This window comes from Aethalodelphis obliquidens, unplaced genomic scaffold (genome assembly GCF_003676395.1).
Source record: "Aethalodelphis obliquidens isolate GAN/ISIS:26980383/991018 unplaced genomic scaffold, ASM367639v1 scaffold105, whole genome shotgun sequence".
In the NCBI taxonomy this organism is placed as follows: domain Eukaryota; kingdom Metazoa; phylum Chordata; class Mammalia; order Artiodactyla; family Delphinidae; genus Aethalodelphis; species Aethalodelphis obliquidens.
Window position 1 is genome coordinate 1,870,567 of NW_020838049.1, and position 24,507 is coordinate 1,895,073.

A 24,507-nucleotide genomic window follows, 5' to 3' on the forward strand; every position below is an offset into this window, starting at 1 on the left:
TGCCAAGATTTAATGTTCTTTTAAAATCCAGATTTTCAGCTTCCCTTGAAAAAAACAGAGTCTGGCAACACTAACTGAGCATTTTACTATAATCAGTAAGAGCTGAGAAGGAGATGCACCCTTGCCCTGCCCCACTCTCCTCAGATGGCCATAACCTCAACCCTGCCCCCTTTAGTCTTTTAAATTTCCTTCCTGGCCTGTGCAAATATTTGAATCTCCAACTTTCGATGTACACATTTGACTCGTTTTTCTAACCTGGAGTTTCTGAAGAATTGGACAATGGAGCAGATGCTTCAGCTAAGGCAGCTAATGTAGCTAATACTGATGTAGAGGAGTTTCCAAATTGAACAGCAGATACACCCGTTTCATCTACGATAAAGGAGAAAACATGTTTGAATTTTTAAGGAATTTAATCTAGTGAATTTTTCTGATAATCTGTTTTACTTTATTCAACTCTTAAATGAAGCTTAGATAATATTAGTTTTGTGAAAAACGAGCTTGGATAGCATTAACTTTTGAAAGGTAATACTGCAGTACATTTTGCAATATCACCTTTCTTTAGATTATTTTGCCTCATAAAATTTTTTTTGCCAATTATAACAAAGAAAACCAAGGTGGCTGATATAATCTTACCCTCATTCTCCAACAGTCCTTTCTTAAAAGGATGAATACCTACTAAAGCATAAAATCCCAACAGCTATCCTATATGCATCTCAATACCTGTTGCCTTGGATGAATTTTCTGAAGATACCAGACCTGTTAGGTTCACCACCCCTCCAGGTCCAATGATAAACTGTGGTGTTGCAGCGTGTATCGTCACAGTGTCGGGACTCTCTGGGTTTGTGTTGATTTGGTTCTGCATAGCAATCTAGAGGACAAATTACCATAGTGTTTTCAGAATTATAACCAGAACATATAGGACAGACTTTTAATGTAACATCCTGTAATCTAAGAATCATATAATACAAATGGAAATCCTTGTTTCTGGTCTACTGAAAGTATAGTGGTAAATCATAGATATGTATTTATATCCTGAGTTTCCCTCTTAGGTAAAGCAGCAAAATCCCATGTGAGGCGAAGTAGGTATCTGAAAGGATTGTATAGAACTCAGTTGAGTGAATTCCCTGGTGGTCCAGCGGTTAGGACTCTGCGCTTTCACTGCCAAGGGTATAGGTTCAATCCCTGGTCAGGCAACTAAGATCCCGCGAGCCACGCGGTGGGGCCAAAAAAAAAATCTGTGTTCTATATATAAATAGAACACAGTTGAAAGATATTCTGCTGCCCTGCAGCTACAGAAATTAAATTACTTAAATCAAATTATGTTCTCTACTATATTCAGCAATATATAACACTACCTATATAAAGCACATCCTTCTCAGTTAATTGTCCTCCATCCTCAACCCTAGGCTCCAAACTGCACTCTTGGGAGTAAAAGAATTGGAAGAAGCACAGCACAATTTATTTTCCTGAACACATAACATCTTTTAAGTAACTAGATGAAGTTCAACAGACTCAGATAGTCTTAGAGAAGAGTTCTACTGGGAAGGAGAACAAGAAGATAGGCAAGAAGACGCAATAAGTAAAGAAGAAAATTTACATCAATGTTGTCTAGCTAAAGAAAAGAGAAGTAATGTTGGTTAGTAGGAAAACTTGTCCAAAAACCATAAATAACTATGTTCATAAACAGATTTTTTTGAGGATGGTGAAAAAATAAAAGAAACCAATCAGAATGATGAAGACTGCATCACTCACTGAGGGGACATGATTACGATTCCTAAAAAAAATGTTAGTGGAAGTATAACAGACTTGAAAAACCATAAGGTATCCAAACATGCATCAAAATAATTAATAGACTAAAATGTATAGAAGGGAATTCAGAACCTTACAAACACTGAAAGTAATCACTTTATCTAATCTTCTAATGTTACATGCAAAGACTGTGGTCTTACAATTAGGAAAATGAACAGCAATGAACAAAGAGGAAGTGAAAAAGGAATAGGACTGTCCAAAATAAGTCCAAAATGAAAAACTACAAGCTAAATAGTTCAAATCATCCATATGACAGAGATCCTTTTATTTTCTTAAATTAAAAGCCAAAAGTTACCTGTAGTATCTCTGCTAAATCTTCATTCCCATTGTCTATTGAAATATCAAACGCAGTTTTACAAAATTTACTTTGCGTGTGTACATCAGCACCATATTTGATTAAGAGTTCCACCACCTCTTGATGATTGTGTTCTGTGGCCCAGTGTAGAGCTGTCATCTTCAACATGTCCTTTGCATTGACATCAGCGCCATGCTATACAAATATTTCAAAATAAGAAATTTCTAAAATACGAAATATAAAGAAGTCCTGATATGAAAATACTAGCCACTGTGCTTTAAACCAAGAATTTGCTACTAATATGACCAACTCTTTATTTTTGTGTGTTGAATGATCTACACGTTCCAGGAATCACCACACATCTGTCACGTAATCAGTTTCCTATCATGTTGGCTTTCCTAATTGCATTCCTTCTAATTTCTTAGGCGTACAGCAATTATTTTTTCAGTCATCCAGCCATGAGTATGAAGGGCTAGAATGGCATAAGGTGTGAAGGAAAACTATGAACATTCCTCCAAAACCCTCCAGCTCCTTATTTACACAAAAATATCCCTTGCTTTCAAAACCAGTGCAATATAATGAATTAATAGGGAGCTATCAAGAGATACACTATCCATTATGGTTGTCACTAGACACATGTAGCCGAATACAGTTATGCTGTGCATGTAAATACACACTGGAATTCAAAGACCTCACACCAAAAAAAGGATGTAAAACATCTCAATAATTTTTAAATTGATTTCATGTTGAAATTATAATATTTTATATATACCGAGTTAAATAAAATATAATATTAAAATTATTTTGTTTTTACTTTTTTAATGTAGCTATACAAAATCTAGAATTACACGTGACTTGTACTCGTGGCTTATATTGTATGTTTTTTGGATAAGTTGATCTAGAGGCCAGAATAAAAAGAATTAAGAATATCTAAATCTATCACTCTCTGTTTCAGAATTTTTTTTTTGGCATTTAGATGATTAAAGAAAAAGCCCTGCCTGTATTATTTGTTTGTTAATTATTCAAGCCTAACATTCCCTTCCATGTGTGTTTTAAATATGTTGAGTAAGACAAAGCTGTAGTCCCTCACCACAGCAAAGACCAAGATCTAAGAAGTCAATTGTCTGACTTAACTAAAAACATACAATGAGGAAGTTTTTCCCCCCACAAAATAACACTTTAAAATAATTTTCACTCAAATGAATGCTTACCCACAAAAAATGAGATAACATGGGGGAAAAAAGTAGACATTCAATAAAACAGAGACAGGCTCGGACCTGGGACCCTTTGCTGCAGTGCTTGCACCTGGACAAACATCTCCTCCAGCGACAGAATACAAAGAAACTAATATAAGGGACTAAAAATAACTGCGTGCATGTGCAGTTGGGGCAAATTATGAAAAATAAGATACAAAAGACCAAAAACCCAACTGCCACTTCTGAGGTGTTGGGAGCAAAAGCAGGGTACTGCATACAGCACCACTAAGGGGGTGGGCAGACCACCCAAGCCACCCCTCCCATGTGACCCCTGGACTGGCCCCTACCCTCACTGCATTTAAGGGACCAGCTCCTCCCCTGTCAGGGAGTGAGCAAGGGAACCTGATACTTGTTTTCGCTCCCTAGTGCTATAGCACAAGTCCTAATAAAGCCTTGCCTGAATTACTTGTCTGGCCTTAAGGAGTCCAAGAACCCTGTCAGTAACAAAACTAGTTCCCTTCTCCCTCTTATAAAACCACTATGGTTTTATAGCCTTTGGGGTCTTACTTTCAAAAGCAAAGTGCAAAAAGAGAACACATACCTTAAGCAAAACCTCCACTATGCTGGCATGGCCCTCAGAAGCTGCCATATGCAGCGGTGTTCGGTCCACTTTGGTTCTGGCATCCCTACTTACACCGGCTCGGAGTAGTACTTCTGTGGTGGAATAATGTCCGTACTGTGCTGCCAGATGAAGTGGAGAAGTTCCAAGCTATACCACAAGAAAAAAAATCCACATCTATAGTCATTTTAAAATATACTTCTATCTTCTACTTTATATATTCTGTTTACAGAGCAAACAGATTCTCTTTATATCAAATGTTTACACAGTAACTCAAAACTGAAAAGGAATAATTTTTGCTGATCACAGTCTCTTCATAGGGGCCTTCAAGAATTCCCATTCATTTCTCAGTGAGGAAGAAATGACAATATTTCATTTAATTCAAACTTGCTTTCTTTATTTTGTTATCAGATAGTCTAAACAAAATTAATTTCATCAGGAATTAGACATAATTAGGGTCAGAAACTTTTAAGCATTAGAAAGTTTTCCTCACACCATTCACACAAAACTTTTCATCTATGAAATTCACATCAAATAATTGTAACAGTGTACATTTTTACATTAAACTGTTTCTAGGAGTTAAAAATAAATTAATTAAAGCACCTCAGTGATCTTTTTAAAGGAGTTCATATAGTCATTTTTCAAGGAAAAAATCTGATGTGAGGTGCACTTGCTAAAGGTGAGTTAAGACGGAACCAAAACATGCAGCAGAAACTAACACAACATTGTAAATCAACTATTCTCCAGTAAAAATTTTAAAAAAAGAACCAAAAGAGAGCCCAGTTCTCCTGAAATTGGTTCCACGTGGCCTAGTCACGCTACATTCAAAATATACAGAAGTACATACTAAAATGTGAAGAAGAGCCTTATCAGGGGTATATTTTTGTGTGTGTGTGTGTGTGGTACGCGGGCCTCTCACTATTGTGGCCTCTCCCGTTGCGGAGCACAGGCTCCGGACACTCAGGCCCAGCGGCCATGGCTCACGGGCCCAGCCGCTCCGAGGCATGTGGGATCCTCCCGGACCGGGGCATGAACCCGTGTCCCCTGCATCGGCAGGCGGACTCCCAACCACTGCGCCACCAGGGAAGCCCAGAGGTATAATTTTTAATAGGTGAAAACTAGAATTACATTATATCACATGCACTTAGAAGCACAAAAAGTCCCTACAACTCTCTGATTACCAAGGCACTCATGTTCTAAAGAACCAAGATAGTTCACTAGAACATGCAATTTGCTAAGACCACTGCTGTAATAATAGCAACTAAGGTTTTTATTTAAGCACTTTCCATAGCAAGCACTATTCTAAGACCTTTACACCTATTGTATCATTTAATCTCCTCAAAACACAGGTACTATTACTATCCTCATTTGGCAGTAAAAGAAACTAAGGCATGACCAGGGGATAAGGGGGGGATAAACTGGGAGATTGGGATTGACATATACACACTACCATATATAAGACAGATAACTAGTAAGAACGTGCTTTATAGCATAGGGAACTCTATTCAATATTCTGTAATGGCCTATATGGGAAGAGAATCTTAAAAAAAAAAAAAAAGAGTGGATATATGTATAACTGATTAACTTTGCTGTTCACCTGAAACTAATACAACAATGTAAATCAACTATAATAAAAAGTTTTAAAAATTTTAAGAAAATAAGTAAGGCACAAAGAGGTTACTAATTTGCCTGAAGTCACACAAGTAAGAGTCATAAGACAAAGCTAGGTATGTGCTCTCAATATATGGTAAAAATGGAAATCATTTATCCTGGGAATAATTATTTTATTACTATTAAAAGCCTTGTATTTTTAAGGGAAGGTCATTCCTGCAGATTAAAGAAGATTTTTAAACAATCCTTTCTTCCTCCATGCTCTATCATACTTTTCTAAAACTGGCCTTTTCTATACTCTTAAATTCTAATATTTAATGAAATACCTCCATAGCCTATTTAGCAACCATGAGTTCTGCTCAGTGTGATAAAATGGTTTCTTTTGTAATTTTTTCTTCTCGAGACCTTACCTTTTTGGTTGATGATACAAAATATGTATATACGTACATATATGTAGTTTGAAGGAGGAAAATAAGGTAAATACCATCACAGTCTATAAATAAAACATTACCAGCAATTTAGAATCTTCCCACGTGCCACTCCCTAATAAGCCCCTCCCCCAACCCCTGAGGTAATTACTAGTCTGAATTTTGTAATAAAGATTGCTTTACTTTGCTTTTTTAAAAATTACTATGTATCCCTAAATAATATACTTTGGTTTTGTCTGCTCTGAAATTTATTTAAATAGAATCACATTGCATGTATTTCTCTGAGACTTGCCTTCTTTGGCTTAATATCATAAGATTCACCCACGTTGATGAATATAAGTATAGTTCACTAATTTTCTCTGCTCTATGATTTTCTACCAAATGAATAAGCCATAATCAATTTAACTAACCCACTGTTGAGCATTAAGGTTTCCAGTTTTTTATTATGAATAATGCTGCTACTAAAAACAGTCTTATACATGAACAAGAACTTCCCTTGGAAATATTCTTAGAAGTTCAATAGTTATGCCAGAGGGTATGTACACATTTAAATCTACTAGGTACTGCCAAACTGTTCTCCAAAATGTTTCTATCAATTTATGGATCTCCTCACCAACGGTTGGTGCTGAAAGACTTTTTTGTTTAGTTTTTTCTTATCTGATGGATAAGCAATAGTATTTCATGATTTTACTTTGCATTTGCCCAATCATTAATGTAGCTGAGCATCTTTTCACGTTTATTGGTTATTCAAACATTCTCTTTAGTCAAGTACCATATCAAGTCATTTGCCCTATCTTCTTTGTCTTGTTTTTCATCACTGTCATGGGAATCCCTATGTATTATGGACACTAATCCTTCTTAAGATTTTTGTCTTTTTTTTTCAGGGTTTATACATTTTTTTTTTAATTGAAGTATAACTGATTTACAATATTATATTAGTTTCAGGTGTACAGCATAGTGATTCAGTATTTTTATAGATTATACTCCATTAAAAGTCATTACAGGGGCTTCCCTGGTGGCGCAGTGGTTGAGAGTCAGCCTGCCGATGCAGGGGACACGGCTTCGTGCCCCGGTCCGGGAAGATTCCACATGCCGCGGAGCGGCTGGGCCCGTGAGCCATGGCCGCTGAGCCTGCGCGTCCGGAGCCTGTGCTCCGCAACGGGAGAGGCCACAACATTGAGAGGCCCGCGTACCGCAAAAAAAAAAAAAAAAAAACGGTCATTACAAAATAATGGCTACAATTCCCTGTGCTATACAATATATCCTTATTGCTAATATGTTTTATACATGGTAGTTTATATCTCTTAATCCTATACCCTATTTCGTCCTTCCCCACTTTACTCTCCCCACCAGTAACCACTAGTTTGTTTTCTGTATCTGTGAGTCCAGTTTCTGTTTTGCTATACACATTTGTTAATTTTTTAGATTCCACGAATAAATGGTATCATACAGTATTTGTCTTTCTCTGACTTATTTCATTAGGCATAATACTCTCCAGATCCATCCACATTGCTGCAAATGGCAGAACTTCTTTCTTTTTTATGGCTGAGTAATAGTCCACTGTACATGTACATACCACATCATCTTTATCCATTTGCCTGTTGATGGACACTTGGGTTGCTTTCATATCTTGACTATTGCAAACAGTACTTCTATGAACATTGGGGTGCACGTATCTCTTTGAATTAGAGTTTTCATTTTTTCCAGATATATACCCTGGAGTGGAATTGCTAGATCATATGGTAGTTCTATTTTTAGCTCTTTGTGGAACCTCCACACTGTTTTCCATAGGGGCTGCACCAATTTACATTCCCACCAACAGTGCACGAGGATTCCCTTTTCTCCATATCCTTGCCAACATTTATTTGTAGACCTTTTGATGATAGCCATTCTGACAGGTGTGACGTGATATCTCATTGGTATCTTGAAGCCTCTTTTTGTCTTGATGTACTACGGGATCACTATGATGTATCTAGATATAGATTATTTTTACTGATTCTGCTGGAGATTTTCTGGGCTACTTGAATCTGTGAGCTGCCATCTTTCATCAGTCTTGGAAAAGCTAAACCATTATCTTTTAAAATTATTTCATCCCTATTTTCACTCTCCTTGTGGATTTATGATTAGATATATGTTAGACTTTCTCATACACTAGCCTTCATGACTCCTGACATCTTTTATATTTTTTTGTTTTTCTCTGCACCGCATTCTGAATGATTTTTTTTTGTTTTTCAGTTTACTAATTTTCTCTTCAGCTATTCCTAATCTGCTATTAAAATCTTATCTAAAGTCCTTATAGGTCTGCTTATGTTGTCAGTTGTTCCAGTGGGTTATTGTCCAAGCTGCCTTGTGTCCTTGTGTGTTCAGTTTTTGTTGGGTTTTTTTTTTCGTTTGGCCGCACCACGTGGCATGCGAGATCTTAATTACCCGACCACAGATCAAACCCGCACCCCCTGCAGTGGAAGCACGGAGTCTTAACCACTGGACTGCCAGGGAAGTCCCAGTGTTCAGTTATTTTTGACTGTTCATTTTCCTTGGACTTTCATTTGTAGATATGAAGCCTGGGAGGAAGGTAGGTTCCTCCAAAAAGGATATTCATTTGCTTGTGTCAGGAACCAAGGGTAACCTCTAGTCCAAAGATAATTTTAAATTCATTCTTCAGTTCAGAGTTTTGCAGAATACATAAGTATTTATGAGTTAAGGCCACAAATGTGTGCAAAGGATGGCTTTTGACTCCAAATTCTCGTCAACAACATTTTTCCTCTCTCCATTTGGTACCTTAGTTCAAGCCAGTTCATTTGCCTTGCAGTATCCTAACAACAGGGGCAGGGGCAGGGGCAGGATCAGGTAGGAGGATGGAGGGGGTATTTCTGGTTTACCCTTACAACGAAGGTACATCTCTTTAGGATTCCAGTATTATGGGGAAAGGATCTCTAGGAGACTTCCCTCTATGAGCAGTCTCAGGTCTTTATCTTAAGTAACCTATGCCGGGGAGGTAGAACACCAACTGGCAAATTTACTGAGTTAGCAAATGTTCTAAGGGTGAAATTTCTCTGGGTTATGGCCTTTGCTTAGTTTTTCAGCTTGATAATCCCTTACTTTCTTTCTAACTCATCAGTGCCCTTAAGATTTTTTTTTAATATACTCAGTCAAAAATTCTTTATCTTTTAAAGACAGATGCTGAAAGCTATGGATGAAACAAAATGGTTCCTGAAATTTACTTTAAAATAATACTAAACAAAGAAAGTAAATGGGGTTATAGAGGAAATAAGATTCATTTGATTTGATAATTTTTGAAGGGTATACAGGGGTTGATTTATGTTTGAAATTTTCCATACTAAAAAAAATTGTTTTGAATGAAAAGTTAAAAAGAACATGGAACAAGTAAGCTAAAAACAACAAAATCAAAACTCTGGAGTTTTTAGTTGTTACCAGTGGGAGAATTAATCCATATTCCTAACCCTCCACATTCCCAAGAATATCCCTTTTGATTTACCTGCAGAATTAAACAGAGTTATGGTTTCTGTCTTCTTCACAATTGCCTTCTGTAATTACTAAGAACTCCTTCTCATTCCTTTCTTCCTTCTGAGTGATGTTTGCAATAGTTTTACAAGTAACAATTGAAATGCAAACATTTTTCCTTTTTTAGAATCAATTATAACATTAACACCAAATTTGCTTTTTCTGAATTGTAAATTCTACCTGTGCTATTTATAAGGCCTTTAAATTAAATCCCAAGCAGCTACATTTCACATTCATCCTGCATTACTAAACTCCGTAATTTAAAGAAAAACCCATGTGTGGACAGAATATTTGGATAAGGTGGTCTATTATAAAAAAAAGTATATGAACCATTCTCTTTAAAAGCAAGCTATAATTCTAAAATTGCAAACAAATTTGCAAAAAAATTAAATTTTCACCACTTATAAACACAATACTGACTAAACTTTTAACTGGAAAAACTCAAAAATGAGAGGAAGAAGAAGAAGGAGAAGGAGGAGGAGGAAGAGGAGGGGGAGGAGGAGGAGGAGAAAACAAAAAACAAAAAAACCCCACAACATTAAAACCATTCTTTACCCAGTCTGTAGTAAAAGGAGCTCCATTAGCCATCAAAATACGAACTTCATCATCTTGACCTGCTCGAGCCGCTTCTAAAAGCTTCTTTCCCAAATCTACCAGGGACATCTAAACAAAACATAGATGAATTTAACATCTCCATTTATACATTATGACATAATTTTTTTCCCTTCTATCTTCACTAATAAGTCAGTTCTCAATTAGACCTTCAAAAGGTTGTGATATAGTTCCTCTGAAACTACAGATCATATAAAAGCAATTTTTATTTGAATTTTGGGAACAGATTTTTCTTTCTTATCAAATTTTTAACTAGGATAATAAAATTAATTTGAATTCTCCGAACACAGCTGGTAAAAAATAGAAGAGGTAAGTGGCAAAGAAAGCTTGTCTAAAATTTAAAACTAGCAACAAACTGTTTTCACTGGAGGAGTTGCAGCAATAAAGTTTTCTCACAAATGTAAATAGAAATAAGGTAAATATATTATCCTCTTTAAGTGGTACAAAATTTAAAATAAATCTACCATAACTTTTTTTAGCAACAGTGAATGTGCTCAGAATTTGAAAATAAGTATTTTCAACCCTCATACAGGCAATGTGCATGTAAGTTCTTTCAGAAAAAGGCACAATTCAGGGCTTCCCTGGTGGTGCAGTGGTTAAGAATCCACCTGCCAATGCAGGGGACATGGGTTCGAGCCCTGGTCCAGGAAGACCCCACGTGCTACAGAGCAACTAAGCCCATGCACCACAAGTACTGAGCCTGCGCTCTAGAGTTCGCAAGCCACAACTACTGAGCCTGCGTGCTACAACTACTGAAGCCTCCGCAACAAGAGAAGCCACTGCAATGAGAAGCCCATGCACCGCAATGAAGACCCAATGCATGGGACTTCCCTGGCGGCGCAGTGGTTAAGAATCTGTTGCCAATGCAGGGAACACAGGTTCAAGCCCTGGCCCGGGAAGATCCCACATGCCGCGGAGCAACTAAGCCCGTGTGCCACAACTACCGAGCCTGCGCTCTGGAGCCTGTGAGCCACAACTACTGAAGCCCACGCACCGCAACAAAGAGTAGCCCCCGCTCACCGCAACTAGAGAAAGCTTGCACGCAGCAATGAAGACCCAATGCAGCCAAAAATAAGTAATAAATAAAATAAATAAATATAAAGAAAAAAAGACCCAATGCAGCCAAATAAATAAATAAAATTAATTTATTTAAAAAAAGGCACAATTCACATTCAATGAAAATAATGAAAAGAGAGTCTAACAGTATTATCAATAGAGTATGTGTCTCACTAAGAACGTATAAATTAAGTATGCCCCACATCCTGAATACAAGATATCTGAAAATGTCACAGCCTAGGATGGGTGTGTGTGTGTGCATGTGTGTGTATGTGTGTTTGTGTCATCTTGAATAAGAAATATTGAAATATGTGTTAAGGAAAGATCATGTCAGGAGTACATAGGAGAAGAAAGATTTGAAAGTATCAGAAATGCTCAAATTCAAAAGATGACACTTCTAGAAGAAGAAAGTTCCCAAATCCAGAAAGACTATTCAATGATGTTATATGTATCTGAAAGAAAGGCAAACAGGTAGAATTTGAAGGTTGTGGGGATGGGAAGATATGGAACCCCTGAAATTTACACAAGAAAAAATGTGCCTCAGGTATGAATTTGTCTCAAAAAGTGAATACTCTTTGAGTTGAGGGGAAATAAATTATAAGAGAGGAATGTCAGGTTGATTAGTATATCCCAATCTGGTATGAACAGGAATTACTCAAGAAAAGAGGGGAAAGGAGTATGTGTGTGAGAAGAATGTTGACAGAGCTTGGAGAGGTTATTTATACCAGAAAGGAACAAAATGCATCACATAATTAGAGGTGTTAGGAAATCTAAAAGGGTTGATTAAAGGTTGATTAAAAAATGTCCCCAAAAGAACACAAGTTTGTGCTTAAATTATTGTATTTTTTAGTAGATTTCATAACACAGAAATAACCAAACATAAAGAGTGACCAGGAGCAGATGTTAATACTGGGAGGCTCACACAATGATTAGGTGAGATGTACATGTCCAAAACAGGCATTTGTCACCAAACAGGAAAGAATTTTTTATAGTTGTTCTCTTTGTAAGAATAGAAATAATTCATAATATATCCTATGGTGAAGAATAAGAAAAATAACCACATGCACTTGTGGGTTTTATGTGGGGGGTCTTTTATGCCTTTTTGTGACATTCACAACGTTTTCACCCTTGAATGTCTGATTTCCTTTCCTTTTTCCTCCCATTCTCTCATTCATACATTGGTGGAGTCACTGGAACCCAAAATATTCCTTAATCCCACTAAAAGCACCAAAATCAAGAGATTACTGTTCTTTAACGAAGGATTTTTCCTAGGGAATATGTACCAGCTGGATATAAATTAATAGCATATTCAATAGGCAAAGAATCAGAAATAATAATGTCCTACTAAAGGCAGAATAAGGTAAAAAAAAAACTGATCTCTCTTCTACAGAAATACAGTAAAATCTAAACTGGCCATACTAACAAAGACAGTGTTCTATAGTCTGGATGACCAAAATTTAATATTAACCTGGTTTTACAATGAAGTATTTCCCCCAAATACACATTTTTAAATATGTCTTACACAGTAATATAAAATCAATCTGCATTCATTCAGCATAGATACTGCCAGATGGTTTAAATATCTGGATATCTTTTATGAAGTGGTGGTTTAGGGCTTTTCCTCATTCTTTAGAAATTGGATTGTCTGCCTTTTTCTTAATGATTTGTAAGCATTCTTATATACATTCTGGATATGAGTGCTTTGTCAGATGTAATATGTATTATAAATATCTCCTTCCAGAACCCTGATTTCTTGACTCCACATCCCACGTTCTTTCCTTGATATCACATACTATCTTGTACAAGTAGATAACTGTCGTCTCATAAAAATAAAAATAAAATAATCAAACTAAAATCAAAGATAGCATAAAAATGAGTGTAAGAAACATTGAAATATTATTTAAAAGGTCTGATTCGAAAAGAGAAAACAAACAAAAAAAACCACCAAGCACCCAACAGATCAATAGTCAAAGGGCAGATCACACATTTTCTAAAAGAGAAAATAGAAATAATTCACTAAACATGTTCAGTATCACTGATGCTCAAAAAATGTGAAGTAAATAACTTTTAAAGTCAATTTGCAATTTTAACAGAAGTTATAAAAAAATGTAACTTTTGTTAAATATTAGCCTAATCCTAATGACCTAATAAATGACCCCAGTTCTGAAGACCTATCCTAAAGGAAAAATGAAAATACTGAAACAGATAAAAAATATGTGTGTATGTTTTTATAATGTGAACAAACTAAAGGTAGGAAAATAGTTAAATTGTGGAACCTAACAGAATAGGATGCAGTAATTTAAAATAATATTTTTGAAGTTATATAATAATATTAAAAAGTTATGCCATGTTGAGTGAAAAGACACAAAACTAATTTTTGAATGTCAAAATATGCATATACAGAAAAAAATACTGAAAATATTAACAGTTGTTAGGGTGGTATGATTATGGGAAAATTTGCCTCCATTTCACAAAGTTTCTGTAATATCTTCCAAATTTAAACAATGGGGTTTTTTTAAGGGACAAATTGTGTGACTGTTAAATAAGTAAACAGTGACATTAAAGAAAGTTATATACTACTGACTTACTAAACAGAAAGAGTGGAAAAAATAAAGACTATGGAGGCTACTAGGGACCTAAAATAGCAAACATATTGATCTGCTTATAAGAACTGCAACAAAACAATGATGCATTTGAACAAATCAACTTATTACATAATTCTGCAATTTTCTTAACTATTTAAAACATCATATTTAAGGACCTAGGATGCTTAAGTTACTTTGGTTTTGAAATTCCATGAGAAATACAGGTGTTTAGATTAATGTAGCTAGATACTTTTAAATTGGTGGTTCTCAATGTTAGCAGCACTGCCCCCTAGAGGATCCTCTGGATTTATATAGAGGCATTTTAGGGATTACTGGGAAGAGGGATGGGATGAATACTTTACCAGCAATTAAAAGGCAAGTGCCAGAGATACTAGAGGTCCAGCAATGCAGGAAACAATCCGGTATGGCAAAGAATTGTCATATGTCTTGTTGACTTTCAAAGGTCCCACTGAATATATCTAAGACTAGAACTTAACTAATATGTAAACAAAATGAATTTTCCCACATATTAATGCACCCCAAATTTTCTAGACTGCAACAATGCATCTCTTTGTTTTATTCAGAACTTTACTAAGAGTTTTTCACCATTTTGGAAAATCATGTCACCAATGCCAATGCCACTTGGGTATCTGAATCACCAATATGTATTATAATCAGCTTTCACAGCTATCCCATTCACAGTGATTCATAGTCATTCTATGTACAGGCGCAAGCATTTGACTACCTCTTGTTTCATCTAGTGTAGTCTGCTCCAGTACTTACATATTGAAATACACATTTTATTATAAATTGCTTTCCTTCGACTTCTCCTTTACATTAAAATTAGGGCATCATAATGATTTGTTGAAATTGTGCAGATAGATAATATTAACTATGATTTTCATTTCAAGTTAGTAAAATGGGCAATACAAAATATTTATTATAAAAGAGAGCAATAGAGGTAATAATATTGAAAATCAATGGAAGAAAATACATGTGAGATCAAGTAAGACCAAAATCAAAGATGTTCTAATTTTCTTGTCAAGAAATTTAGTGAAAGTTAAGATGACAAAAATACCAAACTGTAGCAATTTCACTCCTGATTCTCACTGGACAGGAACATGCACATCATAGTAGAATAATTCGGACCCTTAGAGGAACTCAATTGAGTTAGGACAACAAAATTGACCAAGGGGACCATAGTTCCATGTCGAGCCCTCAGTTTACTTAGTTCGTTACCTCTATATTAAATCCTCAGAGATAAAGTGTTGGATTTACATAAGATCAGTTAAAGGCTTAGCAGAAAAGGTTGCTTTTTTGGTGTGGCAAATAACTTTTCCACAAGCATATGGAGAAGTCTAATTAAATTCAATAAATTTTAATTAATGTTTAAAATACTTACTGAAAATATAATGTGTATGGTACTGAATGTCATTTAGTTTAACACTCCGTTCTTCTTGAGAAGAAAACCAAAAAACTCCCACTAATAAATTCCACCTTGAATTTCTTTACTACTTCTAAAAAAGCTTATCATATAACCTGATATAAACCATTTTTAACTCCAATTAAAATGTCTTTTAATAAGATCTATAGAGGAAATTCAAACTGTCTATAAACTTGCTACTTTTGCTCAAAAGTACATGCTGAGAGGGCCATCTAGTGGTAACAGGAATTACTACCAATAATTACATTTGCAAAGTTTAAAGTCTATTTTGTTGTGATTTTCTATAATTCATAGTTCAAAGAGCTATTGTGAGAATTATAGCATCTATTGGACATGAAAAATCTCTCTAAGACTACAAAGTACTAGTTCTATGCGAATTGTTATTAGCACTCAAAAAAATAATATGAATAAAAACACTTAGAAAATTTAAGCCTACTATAACAATTCTTAATGACAAACTTTGTCTCACTAAAAATTTTAGAATAGGACTTCCCTGGTGGCGCAGTGGTTAAGAATCGGCCTTCCGCAAAACCATAGAGGCGGACGAGGGGAAGATGGCGGAAGAGTAAGACGCAGAGATCACCTTCCTCCCCACAGATACACCAGAAGTACATCTACACGTGGAACAACTCCTACAGAACACTACTGAACGCTGGCAGAAGACCTCAGACCTCCCAAAAGGCAAGAAACTCCCCACGTACCTGGGTAGGGCAAAAGAAAAAACAGAGAAAAAAGAATAGGGACCTGCACCAGTGGGAGGGAGCTGTGAAGGAGGAAAGGTTTCCACACACCAGGAAGCCCCTTCTCACCAGGAAGCCCCTTCGCGGGCGGACACTGCGAGTGGCAGGGGGCGGAGCTTCGGAGCCGCGGAAGAGAGCGCAGCAACAGGGGTGCGGGGGGCAAAGCGGGGAGATTCCCGTACAGAGGATCGGTGCCGACCAGCACTCACCAGCCCGAGAGGCTTGTCTGCTCACCCGCCGGGGCGGGCGGGGCTGCGAGCTGAGGCTTGGGCTTCAGTCAGAGCACAGGGAGAGGACTGGGGTTGGCGGCATGAACACAGACTGCAGGGGGTCAGTGCACCACAGCTAGCCGGGACGGAGTCCGGGGAGAAGTCTGGACCTGCCGAAGAGGCAAGAGACATTTTCTTCCCTCTGTTTCCTGGTGCGCGAGGAGAGGGGATTAAGAGCGCTGCTTAAAGGAGCTCCAGAGACGGGCGCAAGACGCGGCTAAAAGCGCGGACCCCAGAGACGGGCAGGAGACGCTAAGGCTGCTGCTGCTGCCGCCACCAAGAAGCCTCTGTGTGAGCACAGGTCACTATCCACACCTACCTTCCAGGGAGCCTGTGCAGCCCGCCGCTGCCAGGGTCCCGGGATCCAGGGATAACTTCCCCGGGAGAACGCACGGCGCGCCTCAGGCTGGTGCAAAGTCACGCCGGCCTCTGCCGCCGCAGGCCCGCCCCGCACGCAGTGCCCCTCCCTCCCCCCCACCTGAGTGAGGCAGAGCCCCCGAATCAGCGGCTCCTTTAACCCCGTCCTGTCTGAGCGAAAAACAGACGCCCTCCGGCGACCTACACGCAGAGGCGGGGCCAAATCCAAAGCTGAGCCCCTGGGAGCTGTAAGAGCAAAGAAGAAAAATGGAAATCTCTCCCAGCAGCCTCAGAAGCAGTAGATTAAAACTCCCCAATCAACTTGATGTACCCTGCATCTGTGGAATACATGAACAGACAACGAATCATCCCAAATTGAGGAGGTGGACTTTGAGAGCAAGATTTATGATTTGTTCCCCTTTTCCTCTTTTTGTGAGTGTGTATGTGTATGCTTCTGTGTGAGATTTTGTCTGTATAGCTTTGCTTCCACCATTTGTCCAAGGGTTCTATCCGTCCGTATTTTTTAAAATTTTTTTCTTACTAATTAATTTTAATAACTTTATTTTATTTTACTTTTCCTTCCTCCCTTCCTCCCTTCCTCCCTCCCTCCCTCCCTTCCCTCCTTTAGACAATGAATCATCCCAAACTGAGGAGGTGGACTTTGAGAGCAAGATTTATGATTTTTTTCCCCTTTTCCTCTTTTTGTGAGAATGTGTATGCTTCTGTGTGAGATTTTGTCTGTATAGCTTTGCTTCCACCATTTGTCCAAGGGTTCTATCCGTCCGTTTTTTTTTAAAATTTTTTTCTTACTAATTAATTTTAATAACTTTATTTTATTTTACTTTTCCTTCCTTCCTTCCTTCCTTCCTTCCTCCCTCCCTTCCTCCCTCCCTCCCTTCCCTCCTTTAGACAATGAATCATCCCAAACTGAGGAGGTGGACTTTGAGAGCAAGATTTATGATTTTTTCCCTTTTTCCCCTTTTTGTGAGTGTGTATGTGTATGCTTCTGTATGAGATTTTGTCTGTATAGCTTTGCTTCCAGCATTTGTCCTAAGGTTCTATCAATCCGTTTGTTTTCTTAAATTTTTTTCTTAATAATTATTTTTTAATTTAATAACTTTATTTTATTTTACTTTATCTTCCTTCTTTTTTTTATTCCTTACTTCCCTCCTTCCTTCCTTCCTTCCTCCCACCCTTCTTTCCTTCTTTCCTTCTTCCTTCCTTCCTTTTCTTTCTTTTTCTTTCTTCCTACTTCTACTAATTCTTTATCTCTACTTTTTCTCCCTTTTATTCTGAGCCGTGTGGATGAAAGGCTCTTGCTGCTGCAGCCAGGAGTCAGTGCTGTGCCTCTGAGGTGGGAGAGCCAACTTCAGGACACTGGTCCACAAGAGACCTCCCAGCTCCACATAATATCAAATGGCAAAAATCTCCCAGAGATCTCCATCTCAAAACCAGCACCCAGCTTCACTCAACGACCAGCAAGCTACAGTGCTGGACATCCTGTGCCAAACAACTAGCAAGACAGGAACACAACCCCACCCATTAGCAGAGAGGCTGCCCAAAATCATAATAAGTCCACAGACACCCCAAAACACACCACCAGACGTGGACCTGCCCATCAGAGAGACAAGATCCAGCCTCATCCACCAGAACAAGGGACTAGTCCCCTCCACCAGGAAGCCTACACAACCCACTGAACCAACTTTAGCCACTGGGGACAGACACCAAAAACAACGGGAACTACGAAACTGCAGCCTGCAAAAAGGAGACCCCAAACACATTAAGATAAGCAAAATGAGAAGACAGAAAAACACACTGCAGATGAAGGAGCAAGATAAAAACCCACCAGACCTAACAAATGAAGAGGAAATAGGCAGTCTACCTGAAAAAGAATTCAGAATAACGATAATAAAGATGATCCAAAATCTTGGAAATAGAATAGACAAAATACAAGAAACATTTAACAAGGACCTAGAAGAACTAAAGATGAAAGAAGCAGCGATGAACAACACAATAAATGAAATGAAAAATACTCTAGATGGGATCAATAGCAGAATAACTGAGGCAGAAGAATGGATAAGTGACCTGGAAGATAAAATAGTGGACATAACTACTGCAGAGTAGAATAAAGAAAAAAAGAATGAAAAGAACTGAGGACAGTCTCAGAGACCTCTGGGACAACATTAAACGCACCAACATTCGAATTATAGGGGTTCCAGAAGAAGAAGAGAAAAAGAAAGGGACTGAGAAAATATTTGAAGAGATTATAGTTGAAAACTTCCCAAACATGGGAAAGGAAATAGTTAATCAAGTCCAAGAAGCACAGAGAGTCCCATACAGGATAAATCCAAGGAGAAATACACCAAGACACATATTAATCAAATTGTCAAAAATTAGGGCTTCCCTGGTGGCGCAGTGGTTGGGAGTCCACCTGCTGATGTAGGGGACGCGGGTTCGTGCCCCAGGCTGGGAGAATCCCACGTGCCGCAGAGCGGCTGTGCCCCTGGGCCACGGCCACTGAGCTTGCGCGTCCAGAGCCTGTGCTCCGCAACGGGAGAGGCCACAACAGTGGGAGGCCCGCGTACCACCAAAAAAAAAAAAAAAAAAAAGTGTCAAAAATTAAATACACAGAAAGCATATTAAAAGCAGCAAGGGAAAAACAACAAATAACACACAAGGGAATCCCCATAAGGTTACCAGCTGATCTTTCAGCAGAAACCCTGCAAGCAAGATGCCAGTGGCAGGACATATTTAAAGTGATGAAGGAGAAAAACCTGCAACCAGGATTAATCTACCCAGCAAGGATCTCATTCAGATTTGATGGAGAAATTAAAACCTTTACAGACAAGCAAAAGCTGAGAGAGTTCAGCACCACCAAACCAGCTTTACAACAAATGCTAAAGGAACTTCTCTAGGCAAGAAACACAAGAGAAGGAAAAGACCTACAATAACGAACCCAAAACAATTAAGAAAATGGGAATAGGAACATACATATTGATAATTACCTTAAATGTAAATGGACTAAATGCTCCCACCAAAAGACACAGATTGGCTGAATGGATACAAATACAAGACCCATATATATGCTGTCTACAAGAGACCACTTAAGACCTAGAGACACATACAGACTGAAAGTAAGGGGATGGAAAAAGATATTCCATGCAAATGGAAACCAAAAGAAAGCTGGAGTAGCAATTCTCATATCAGACAACATAGTCTTTAAAATAAAGTCTTTAAAATAAAGACTATTAGAAGATACAAAGAGGGACACTACATAATGATCAAGGGATCGATCCAAGAAGAAGATATAACAATTGTAAATATTCAAGCACCCAACATAGGAGCACCTCAATACATAAGGCAAACACTAACAGCCATAAAAGAGGAAATCAAGCCTTAGTAATTTTAAGAAAATTGAAATTGTATGAAGTATCTTTTCTGACCACAACACCATGAGACTACATATCAATTACAGGAAAAATTCTGTAAAAAAATACAAACACATGGAGGCTAAATAATACACTACTTAATAACGAAGTGATCACTGAAGAAATCAAAGAGGAAATAAAAAAATACCTAGAAACAAGTGACAATGGAGACACGACGACCCAAAACCTATGGGACGCAGCAAAAGCAGTTCTAAGAGGGAACTTTATAGCAATACAAGCCCACCTTAAGAAACAGGAAACATCTCGAATAAACAACCTAACCTTGCACCTAAAGCAATTAGAGAAAGAAGAACGAAAAAAAACCCTAAGTTAGCAGAAGGAGAGAAATCATAAAAATCAGATCAGAAATAATGAAAATGAAATGAAGGAAACTATACCAAAGATCAATAAAACTAAAAGCTGGTTCATTGAGAAGATAAACAAAATTGATAAACCATTAGCCAGACTCATCAAGAAAAAAAGGGAGAAGACTCAAATCAATAGAATTAGAAATGAAAAAGGAGAAGTAACAACGGACACTGCAGAAATACGAACGATCATGAGAGATTACTAAAAGCAACTCTATGCCAATAAAATGGACAACCTGGAAGAAATGGACAAATTCTTAGAAATGCACAACATGCCAAGACTGAATCAGGAAGAAATAGAAAATATGAGCAGACCAATCACAAGCACTGAAATTGAAACTGTGATTAAAAATCTTCCAACAAACAAAAGCCCAGGACCAGATGGCTTCACAGGCGAATTCTATCAAACTTTTAGAGAAGAGCTAACACCTATCCTTCTCAAACTCTTCCAAAATTTAGCAGAGGGAGGAACACTCCCAAATTCATTCTACGAGGCCACCATCACCTTGATACCAAAACCAGACAAGGATGTCACAAAGAAAGAAAACTACAGGCCAATATCACTGATGAACACAGATGCAAAAATCCTCAAGAAAATACTAGCAAACAGAATCCAACAGCACATTAAAAGGATCATACACCATGATCAAGTGGGGTTTATTCCAGGAATGCAAAGATTCTTCAATATACGCAAATCAATCAATGTGATAAACCATATTAAAAAACTGAAGGAGAAAACCATATGATCATCTCAATAGAGGCAGAGAAAGCTTTTGACAAAATTCAACACCCATTTATGATAAAAACCCTGCAGAAAGTAGGCATAGAGAGAACTTTCCTCAACATAATAAAGGCCATATGACAAACACACAGCCAACATCATCCTCAATGGTGAAAAACTGAAAGCATTTCCACTAAGATCAGGAACAAGACAAGGTTGCCCACTCTCACCACTCTTATTCAACATAGTTTTGGAAGTTTTAGCCACAGCAGTCAGAGAAGAAAAGGAAATAAAAGGAATCCAAATCGGAAAGGAAGAAGTAAAGCTGTCACTGTTTGCAGATGACATAATACTATACACAAAGAATCCTAAAGATGCTACCAGAAAACTACTGGAGCTAATCAATGAATCTCGTAAAGTTGCAGGATACAAAATTAATGCACAGAAATCTCTGGCGTGCCTATACACTAATGATGAAAAATCTGAAAGTGAAATCAAGAAAACACTCCCATTTACCACTGCAACAAAAAGTATACAATATCTAGGAATGAACCTACCTAAGGAGACAAAAGACCTGTATGCAGAAAATTATAAGACACTGATAAAAGAAATTAAAGATGATACATATAGATGGAGATATATACCATGCTCTTGGATTGGAAGAATCAATATTGTGAAAATGACTCTACTACCCAAAGCAATCTACAGATTCAATGCAATCCCTATCAAACTACCACTGGCATTTTTCACAGAACTAGAACAAAAAATTTCACAATTCGTATGGAAACACAAAAGACCCCGAATAGCCAAAGCAATCTTGAGAACGATAAACGGAGCTGGAGGAATCAGGCTCCCTGACTTCAGACTATACTACAAAGCTACAGTAATCAAGACACTATGGTACTGGCACAAAAACAGAAAGATAGATCAATGGAACAGGATAGAAAGCCCAGAGATAAACCCACACACATATGGTCACCTTATCTTTGATAAAGGTGGCAGGAATGTACAGTGGAGAAAGGACAGCCTCTTCAATAAGTGGTGCTGGGAAAACTGGACAGGTACATGTAAAAGTATGAGATTAGAGCACTCCCTAACACCATACACAAAAATAAGCTTAAAATGGATTAAAGACCTAAATGTAAGGCCAGAAACTATCAAACCCTTAGAGGAAAACATAGGCAGAACACTTTATGACATAAATCACAGCAAGATCCTTTTTGACCCAGCTCCTAGAGAAATGGAAATAAAAACAAAAATAAACAAACGGGGCCTAATGAAAGTTCAAAGCTTTTGCATGGCAAAGGAAACCATAAACAAGACCAAAAGACAACCCTCAGAATGGGAGAAAATATTTGCAAATGAAGCAACTGACAAAGGATTAATTTCCAAAATTTACAAGCAGCTCATGCAGCTCAATAACAAAAAAACAAACAACCCAATCCAAAAATGGGCAGAAGACCTACATAGACATTTCTCCAAAGAAGATGTACAGATGGCCAACAAACACATGAAAGAATGCTCAACATCAGTAATCATTAGAGAAATGCAAATCAAAACTACAATGAAATATCATCTCACACTAGTCAGAATGGCCATCATCAAAAAATCTAAAAACAATAAATGCTGGAGAGGGTGTGGATAAAAGGGAAGACTCTTGCACTGCTGGTGGGAATGTGAATTGGTACAGGCACTATGGAGAACAGTATGGAGGTTCCTTAAAAAACTAAAATTAGAACTACCATATGACCCAGCAATCCCATTACTGGGCATATACCCTGAGAAAACCATAATTCAAAAAGAGTCATGTACCAAAATGTTCATTGCAGCTCTATTTACAATAGCCCGGAGATGGAAACAACCTAAGTGCGCATCATCGGATGAATGGAAAGAGAAGATGTGGCACATATATACAATGGAATATTACTCATAAATAGAATCAAAAAACGAAATTGAGCTATTTGTAATGAGGTGGATAGACCTAGAGACTGTCATACAGAGTGAAGTAAGTCAGAAAGAGAAAGACAAATACTGTATGCTAACACATATACATGGAATTTAAGAAAAAAAAAAGTCATGAAGAACCTAGGGGTAAGACAGGAATAAAGACACAGACCTACTAGAGAACGGACTTGAGGATATGGAGAGGGAGAAGGGTGAGCTGTGACAAAGCGAGAGAGAGGCATGGACATATATACACTACCAAACGTAAGGTAGATAGCTAGTGGGAAGCAACCGCATAGCACAGGTAGATCAGCTGGGTGCTTTGTGACCGCCTGGAAGGGTGGGATAGGGAGGGTGGCAGGGAGAGAGACGCAAGAGGGAAGAGATATGGGAACATATGTATATGTATAACCGATTCACTTTGTTTTAAAGCAGAAACTGACACACCATTGTAAAGCAGTTATACTCCAATAAAGATGTTAAAAAAAAAAAAAAAACCCATAGAGGCAAAATGTAGAATGGTGGCAGAGTGACAAAAAAAAAAAAAAAAAAAAAAGAATTTGCCTGCCAACGCAGGAGACAGGGGTTCAGTCCCTGGTCCGGGAAGATCCGATATGCTGCAGAGCAACTAAGCACATGTGCCACAACCACTGAGCCTGCGCTCTAGACCCCATGAGCCACAACTACCATGCCTGCGTGCCACAACTACTGAGCCCACGCACTGCAGCTACTGAAGCTCGCATGCTCTAGGGCCCCGCGTGCCACAACTACTGAGCCCACGTGCTGCAACAACTGAAGCCCTCACACCCTAGAGCTCACACACCGCAACAAGAGAAGCCACTGCAATGAGAAGCCCACATACCACAACAAAGAGTAGACCCCGCTCGCTGCAACTAGAGAAAGCCCATGCGTAGCAACGAAGACCCAATGCAGCCCAAAAAAAGAAAAAGTTAGAATAAAATTTGCAATATCACCCCTATGCTCAATGAGTACAATTATAAATCCAATAAAATTCTTCTAAAGTTTTGCATCAAGAAATTTAGCACTGTGTATGCATCTAAAGTTTTTATTTATTTATTTTTGTATAATTTTTAAAAATTTATTTATTTTATTTATTTATGTTTGAATGCATTGGGTCTTCATTGCTGCATGCGGGCTTTCTCTAGCTGCAGCAAGTGGGGGGCTACTCTTCGTTGTGGTGTGCCGGCTTCTCATTGTGGTGGTTTCTCTTGTTGCAGAGTATGGGCTCTAAGCACACGGGCTTCAGTAATTGTGGCACGTGGGCTCAGTAGTAGTGACTTGTGGTCTCTAGAGTGCAGGCTCAGTAGTTGTGGCACACAGGCTTAGTTGCTCCGCAGCACGTGGGATCTTCCCGGACCAGGGCTCGAACCCGTGTCCCCTGCATTGGCCGGCGGGTTCTTAACCACCTAGCCACCAGGGAAGCCCTGCATCTAAAGTTTTTTTAAATGTTCATACTCTTTCACCTAGTAATTCCACTCATAT

The 24,507-nt window shown here is 38.0% G+C and overlaps 1 protein-coding gene across 5 annotated transcripts in view; it reads right to left on the bottom strand.

Moving 5' to 3' along the window:
- Nucleotides 1-24,507, bottom strand: part of GABPB1 (GA binding protein transcription factor subunit beta 1) — a 79,950-nt gene that overhangs the window by 25,227 nt on the left and 30,216 nt on the right. For 3 of the 5 annotated variants that reach the window (XM_027096658.1, XM_027096659.1, XM_027096662.1), the window contains exons 2-6: nucleotides 10,036-10,143; nucleotides 3,902-4,069; nucleotides 2,105-2,299; nucleotides 721-868; nucleotides 256-369 (exon numbers count right to left, since the gene is read on the bottom strand). In XM_027096658.1, coding sequence (XP_026952459.1) covers nucleotides 256-369; nucleotides 721-868; nucleotides 2,105-2,299; nucleotides 3,902-4,069; nucleotides 10,036-10,143 — 733 coding nt within the window. The remainder of the gene's footprint in view (nucleotides 1-255; nucleotides 370-720; nucleotides 869-2,104; nucleotides 2,300-3,901; nucleotides 4,070-10,035; nucleotides 10,144-24,507) is intronic. The other 2 variants (XM_027096660.1, XM_027096661.1) reach the window with 1 other exon arrangement.